This window comes from Poecilia reticulata, linkage group LG3, assembly GCF_000633615.1.
Source record: "Poecilia reticulata strain Guanapo linkage group LG3, Guppy_female_1.0+MT, whole genome shotgun sequence".
NCBI classification, from domain to species: domain Eukaryota; kingdom Metazoa; phylum Chordata; class Actinopteri; order Cyprinodontiformes; family Poeciliidae; genus Poecilia; species Poecilia reticulata.
Window position 1 is genome coordinate 33,346,934 of NC_024333.1, and position 7,914 is coordinate 33,354,847.

The following is a 7,914-nucleotide window of genomic DNA, read 5'->3' on the forward strand; positions in this document are numbered from 1 at the left end:
ATGCATTGACATGAATTGTTAATGCATGTCAATGCATTAACAATTCAATTTTTTTTTCATTTTTTCTGCAGTTCCACGTTAAAGTTTGATGCAGCTCTGCTTTCCTGAATGAACCATCTTCATCTCCACTGCAGCAAATGGGCAGCTCTTTGTTTTATAGATTACAGTCACTAAAAGGTTGCATTGTGCCCTTGTTTATATTTTTATTAGTGTAATTCTGTAAAGACAAAATATGTCTGGTGGTCCAGCTCTGATTTACATATCTTGCTAAATTGCGGGTTTGAATATTGCAAAACTTTCCTATAACAAAATAGACCTGCAGAAAGAAATTACTAATTAAATATCTTGCATATGCATAGTGTTATGCTCTATATGGAGGTGTTCATTAGCTTTGATTGTATATCTCACAATTTTGTTATTTATCGTAGTTTATTAAACTCTGAAAGCTGAGAGGCTGTTAATATTCTGTCCTAAAATGCGGTTAGATGGGCCCTTTTTTGTTTTTGAGCACCTGCCCCTTTAGTGGTCTCTGCACGGCCCTGATAAATAATGTAACCAAAGCGAGAAAATGGCTCCAGAAAACAAMATTTTCCTCTCTGTTGCCATGAAGTCACTCAGATTTTGCTCCATGTTTTGCAGAGAAGGGGTGGAAGTAAAAATGGTTCTTCTGATATCAAGACCGAATGCTTAGGATGTCGACAAATATTTCAGAACATCGCTTTTTGTATAAAGCAAAAAGCAAAAAAATGATGGAAAACGGTTAACTACTCAGTCAAAAGTACTTATTGGTATTAAAACAAGGTATGCAAAAAATAATAATTCTGAAATTGCACTTTATTGAAGATTCACAAATGTCRCACACTTTGCTTTAAATATTCTGCTATTAGTTGAGAATAATCCAGTTCAGGTTTGAAAAGTCTAGCTGTTGTAGTTTTTTTAACTAGACTAGATAAAAGATGCTGAAGGTAGCAGAAAATTTGGTGGAATCGTCCTTTAGCCATTTACCAACTTCAGCTTAAAGAGCCACATGGAAATATTTCCTCTGACATGGATTATGACCATAAAACATTAAAAGTAAGACTGAATTTAAGTTTTTGGCTTGATGAAACCATCAGTTCAGTGAGTTTTCAGATGCAGAATCTGTTGGAAAAAGCGAAGTTTGTACCTTAATTTAAAAGGTTGATTATGTGGCTCAGACAGTTTGTTCTAGTGTTGCTGTGTGTTTGTCCTGTTATGCAGCACAAACACACTATTTACTTTATTACATTATCATTAATTAGCTGGTTAGTGCTGAAACGTTTTTTCATTGCTTCTATTAAAATGTTGCTCCACTTACTTTTCATATCTGTTAATATCTGGCTGTGGACAAAGTTTACAGGTTCCCTGGTGTTTTTTTCTGTCCTTTCTTAAAATTCATGTTTTTAAAAAACAAATTAAATAATTTTACACACAGAGGTGCTACTTTAAACCAGGACCAAACACCACCTTGTGTTAGAAACCAGGTTTTACAGTCATTAGCAACAACTTTGTATTTTCTCTGAGATGGTGGCTCTGATAACTTGTGTTGCTTTTAACTCGTATTCAGTTTGTTGTGTGTGTGAAGAGGAAAGGAAGTTAAGTTTCGTAATTTTGACAAAACTATGGCGTCTCGAAGTCTCAGGACGTTTAAAAACGGCTCCATCCCTGTTTCAAAGATAATTCAAATATGAAATGGATCTGATCGACATTTCCTCCTGAACCCACCTCTTCGGTGTCGGCCTCCGTTATTCTGTTCACCACATAGTTGTGTTCATCTCCAGGCTTCACGCTGAGCAGATTGAAGCGGAGGTTGCTGTTGAATCCAAGGCCTTGGCAGTGCTCAAACGCCTCCTCCCAGCTCTTTTCCTCCTTTACCAGGATCAGGTTGTCGTTCATGCAGATGAACGGATGAAGGGTCTGGCAGTTCTCGGCAGCCAGACTCTTTGTCGCTGAAGTGATGCTTACACAGTCCTTGTTGTCACTCGGCCCCAAGTTCCAGTATTTGTCCTCCTTGAGGCCTAAACTCCATTTCCATGAGCCGTCTGAGGAAAAAAGTGAATAATTTTGTCAGACATTTCTTTCCACCTGAGCTTAGAATGAGGAAAAGCTAAATAACCTCTGATACAACTGCAGCTCGTCTATCTGCAAATGGAGATCACTGCCTTTGCTCAGGATGTTCAGTTCAAGCAGGAGATTCTTCTTAATCACTTTCTGAATCCTGAGCAACTTTAGCGTCAAATCTAGTTTATTGGCAGTAATGTTTAATTGGAGACGAGGTCTAAACGGCCATCCCGGCGCGCTGTCTCTCTTCTCAGTGCGTCAGCGCTGCTATGAAGCCATGAAGCGATAGCTAGCAAAACTACTACTAACCCTGCACACACCACGAACTCTAACTAAAACACTTATAGTCTTAAAAACCTAGTAAAATCCCCAGCATCGCTGCACCCTAGTCTCTTGCCGTATCCAAATCGCCTCCTCGTCTCTCTCCGCGTGTCTCCGTTCTACCTAGCAACAGACCGTCAACACATTTTCATTGGTTGTTTTGAAATGTGGTACATTTAGACCCCACAAAATAAATGATCGATCTTATTTCTGGCTTTATTTTGAAGTAAACAACCACAAAACCATATAAAAACACCACTTTTATAAAGTTTGAAGTCCGTGCTGTCCAACAGAGTTTAAATGAAAACTCGGTATGTCGTCTGTTATTACGAAGCCTTATAAATGCGTCACATGATTGTACGCTCCACAGCGGGCAGCGACTGCAAACTACAACTGGAGGAAATGTTGTTTGTTTTTACCATGTCTGTGAAGTCCGATCCAGATGGGAAAGTCGTGTTTACTGAAAAGCTTCATTCCATCCATTGTAAAAGTTGCCAGCTTCTGACTGATACTCATGCAGTGATCCTTCGCCTCGGACCAACTCATCATCTTCTGTGTTATGGTTGTAGAGCTGCTGGTTATTATCTGACACGCAGCGAATGATTTCATTTCACAGTCTCTGCTATAAATCCTTAAAGCAAAAACATGAATAAAAGAAGAACTTAATGCTTTTAACCCTCATGTCCGCATTCAAACAAAAGCATTGTGCTGTTAACTGGATTAATGACAGCAAATTCAAACAATTTAACACATCAGCCAAACCCTGAAACGTCTTTACCTGTAAATACTTCTGATAGCTATAATTATATAAATATGCTGCAGCAGAAATCAACTGAGCAAACTTTATGGTGATCCTCTGTAAAGGAGGGAACAAACATCGGTTCATCTTGAGTGTTTGTTGTTCAGCTCTTTCATAACTTAGTAACTACCACAGCCACCACACAAGGAAATTAACTTTATCTGAATATGACAAAAGCAACTCTGAAAAATAACTTTAAAATTAAATCAAGACAATCTTTGTTTTACCAAATTGCTGTCGCAGAGAGGACAGTGCAAATGAACGAAAGCTTTGCAAACATTACGTTTTGTAGTTGTTTTAATTCCTGACTGTCATGAAGTTGGTTTGTGAGGTGAGGTAGGACGCAGGTAGACCCAGGATGTGATGAAAAATGAAGAATTTAATGATAATAATCCATACACGGAACAACAGAGAATAGCACGGGAAAAACAGGCATCCACGGAAACAGACGACATAGATTGACAAGGATCCGACGAAGAACAGAGACAACAGGTGAGACTAAATACACACAGGGGCAATCTCACCTGGGAGACAATCAACGGGGAAAGACGCAGAGACAGACTCACAGGGAACAGGATCACACAGAAACTCAAAAATAAACACATAGAAACATGGATCACGACACTGACAATCACATCACAAATTAGATGTGGTGGATGGAACGAAAAGTAAAAAGAATTGAAACTATAAAATGAAGCCAGCAGCCTGTAGGATATGTTTCTATCGGCCGTCTGGAACTGTGAAGTCAATTTTTTCCTCCTTTGTTTTGCAAACTGAGTCTGGATGCGATCAGCAGAGTTTAAAGTCAGGCCTCAGATTATTTATTCAGAAAAACGAACAGTCTTACTTTCTGTAATAGTAGTAATGGTAGCCGAGTACAGCGCACATTTCACCATCATTACTTTCTTCATTTGATGCCCAGTCAATATTATAATCTCCTCCATCGATCCACTCCCATGTGTTTGATGTTCCTCTGTGTAAACCAATCCAGGCTTCATACTCCAACAGGTACAGATTGTTTGCATGTCCCTGGTTGTAGATGGTGGCCAAGTCCAAGAAGTTTCTACAAGGACAAACTGTAGTTATATGGTTGTTCAATTATCTTTCAGCACACACCTGAACCTTTACCTCAGCTGCTGTGTTTGCTCCTGAATAAAATGATCGCAATAAACAATAATATTGTTGCTTTGAGACCATTTTCAAGTAATATAATGGTCATAATGGCATAATAATGCAAACGCACATTCTCAAATATCAGTGAACTTAAAATTCTGCTGAACATTTAACACTGGAACTGGAAAACTTTATAAATATACAAAATAAACAATCCAATAAATAAAATAAATTATGAAGTCTCTTTAAACAAAATATTCCTTCTGATTGAAACCAAAACACCAAACTGAAAACTTCAGTCGTCCTGTTCTTGGTGGCAAGAGAGAAAACGATAAATCATGCATTTTAATTCGTCATGCGATTAATTGATATATTGATTATTGCGGCAGGCCTAAACTGGATCAGTGGAAATGAAACTAAATGATAGCTGGTACGTTTGTTAACTCTAATCCTTAACTGAGAATAAAACAACAGAAAACTTACTTTCTGCAGAACTCTTGTGCATCTTTCCAGGTGTGACCAGATTTCACATGTTTGTATTCGACTGACAGAACTGATCCGGGTTCAGCTGCCGTGCCGACGGCGCTGAGGAAGAGGAGGAAGGTCATCAGTGTAATCAGGATGCTCATCATAGTAAAACTTTGTTTTCTTCCTTAATTATTTAAAAACACCCAGTGAAAAAAGAGCACCAGCGGATTTGGTTGAAAAACTGTCCCGTGTTTTCTCCCTGTGTTTATGGGGTAGAGTTTCCCTTCGCCGTGGTTTAAGTGCAGCCGCAGCTCACACCACAAAACCACTTCAGACACATTTACATATGAGGCACAAATAAATAGTTAACATTCACGCCGGTCTGAGCAAAACATCCTAAGAACATATTTGCCTGCAGGAAAATGAAGGCAGGATTTCCCTACGGCCTTTCAAAATGGAAGCTGACTGATTATCCAGCAGCGCATTTCACTTCCAACAAAAAGGTAATTAATCAGAGGTGAACTCCAGTGAAAGTAAATTACTCAAGAGTAAGAAAGTATTTGGTAAAAMGTTTACTCAGTTACTGAGTAACTGATCAATTTAATATTTTAAAATTACGTCATCAGACGAACCACAATAGAAAGTTCAGTTGAATTTTTGGTATTTTAAGGACAAAAATCATAATAATTAAAAATAAATAAATAAAATCAGGCAAAATAAAAAAAAATCCAAATCAGTTTTTTTCAATAAAAACGTATTAAATTTTAACAAAAGCTGCAGGTGTGTTTCTGTGTCTGGTGAATTTTTGTTTTTCATTCAGTGGGTAGAAAGAGAAATTTCACTCAAGTAAGAGTAGAAATATTTCATAATAATGYAACTAGTTTCCCTAATGTTATTTTTCTGCTTTATTTCCCTCCCATGCTAATAAATTCTGTGCTTCTTTATCGTATGAGGAATGGAGCCAAATCACATTCCTGTAGTTCTTAGATTGATGGACCAAAAACACTTCAGCGTTCCTGCAGGACCTTAAATAACAAGAGTTATTTGAGCTAAATCATCTTTACATCACAAAGAAAACATATTTATTGCTTAATGGATTGCAGAAAGTTTGTCCAATGAAGCTAATTCTAAYACKTTAAGGAAAAWAAGGTCAACWATGSTTTAGTTTTGGAGCTGGATAATATCTGAACCGACACAAACAAAAGCAGAGCTGCAGCAAGTTAAACGCTGGAGGAGTAAATGAAGTTACTGAGATTGAATTTGGTGTTTCTGCTGTTTAATGTCTCGTCCCTCCCTGTGTTTAGCAGAGCTGGCTGCATGTCAGGCATGAATGTTTCTCAGATGTGTCACAGGTTTGTTATTAGTGAGTGATGGAAACCGGATGGCTGTCGAGGGGAGGCGAGGCTCACAAACTCATTTTTCTTTTGCCTATCTCAGAAACCGTTCTGACAAACATTTGGTTTCACTGAGGGGGAAAAAAACAGAACTTCATAAAACGTAAAGCAGGAGCATCAGGGGCAAGATGAAGTCTTTAAAACAAATATTKCTTTCTGAAACAATCCTGARGATAATTTCCCAAGATGTTTCAAACGCGCTTCTAAATCAGGCAGTTATGTAAAAAAAAGTTTTCAGAGGTAAAGACCAYATTMCAAGATTTTTTGTTCTCAGTGAGAGAYTTGTACCCCMAAAAGCTTGAGGTTTAATAWAATCTTTAAATGTTATAGAGGTCAGAGGTCRAGTAGGCATTCTCTATAGCGTCAAAAATTACACTCAAGTAAGCAGAACTATTACATTTTTCCTCAAGTTAAAGAGTATCCATCTAAAAAATTACTCAAGTAAAAGTCAAACCATAAAATCTGATTTGATATTTTAAACCAATGTCATCAAACTGTGAAGTTCTGTGCTTTGTAGTTTATGTGCTAAACTTTACATAAAATTAACGCTTATTTAAAACAACATTAAACAACAAAACTGATGCACTAACAAGAAGTTTCACTTTAAACTGCAGCTGTGTTTGTGTTTCGTACCTTTTTGGTTAAATATGTTTGTTCTTTCTTCAAGGAAGTTACCTGTATTAGAGAATCCAGTMAAGTTAGAGTAGCAACAGWTCTTAGTACTGAAATAAAAGTAAAAAGTACTCCTGAAAGTAAATTTTTTCCAAAAACTGTCCTGGAAAGATGCACAATTTTTAGTTAAATTTAGGAAAGGAGGAGAACAGTAAACCTGATGAACCATAAAATTTGACCCTTGACCTTTCCATCTGCCTCTGCAGTGACAAAGTGAGGTGAAGCAGAAAGAAAATACCACTTGTTTATCCAAGTGGTTTGAGTTTGATGAAGACTGACTGACCGACTGTCTGCGTATCCAGTGAAACCAGTAAAGCTGCTTTGTTTTCCCCAAACCTCCACAGATACATCGGTCCCAAGGCTTTCTGTAACAATTCCTAAGATTTATAACGTGGAAAGCTTGACCCTGTGAACTCGTCGTTTCTTCTTCTACTGTATCGCCGTAGTGACTGAGAAAGTGGAAAAACAGTAATTCATCAAGTTGGTGAAAAGAATAAGAAAACACATAAATTACTTTGGCAGGGGCAGAGTGGCTTTTATTATTTTATTAACAGCAATGCAAGTCTTGTAAAAAGCAGCACTGACATATTTTCCACTTTTTAAGCCACTTTAAAGCTTCCCCCGCCCCCAGCTCCACGCTCCCCCCTTTAACAACAGCCCATCAATCAATCTCTGCTCTGAAACAACGACTTACTCCGGAAACACGACTTTCTTTCTCCTCCAGATATTTCAATTCTCTCGGATTAGCTGCTCTGTGCCTCGTCTTGACGTCACTCACCTTGAATCCATTCCCTCATCTTTCTGGATCAAATCGGCAGAGGCTGCTATCTCGCATGAGACGCCGTCTTTATGGCACAGCTGGCAGCACTTAGCGCAGTCAGAGTCTCTGGACTGAGAGCCGGAGCCAACAGCCGAGCCGAAACATTAAGATAAACTCAGATGGGTTTCCTTAAACTGGTAAACTTTTAAGGATTGCAGTTTGTTTTGAACTTTAAAGAAACCGTAAAAAGCAAGGTGTTCCTGTGCAGATAGGTCCACATTAAACCAGCACAATTTCAAAGAAAGCAG

At 38.1% G+C, this 7,914-nt stretch overlaps 1 protein-coding gene across 2 annotated transcripts in view; it reads right to left on the bottom strand.

Moving 5' to 3' along the window:
• Window positions 1-7,696, bottom strand: part of LOC103462942 (lymphocyte antigen 75-like) — a 9,581-nt gene extending 1,885 nt beyond the window's left edge. Inside the window, exons 1-5 of one of the 2 annotated variants that reach the window (XM_008406015.2) lie at window positions 7,625-7,696; window positions 4,796-4,897; window positions 4,047-4,262; window positions 2,820-3,031; window positions 1,744-2,060 (exon numbers count right to left, since the gene is read on the bottom strand). In XM_008406015.2, the coding sequence (XP_008404237.1) occupies window positions 1,744-2,060; window positions 2,820-3,031; window positions 4,047-4,262; window positions 4,796-4,897; window positions 7,625-7,635 (858 nt within the window). In that variant the 5' untranslated portion in view covers window positions 7,636-7,696. Of the gene's footprint in view, window positions 1-1,743; window positions 2,061-2,819; window positions 3,032-4,046; window positions 4,263-4,795; window positions 5,027-7,624 lie in introns of those variants that run through there. The other variant, XM_017303919.1, reaches the window with a different exon arrangement.
• Window positions 7,697-7,914: the final 218 nt, after the last annotated feature.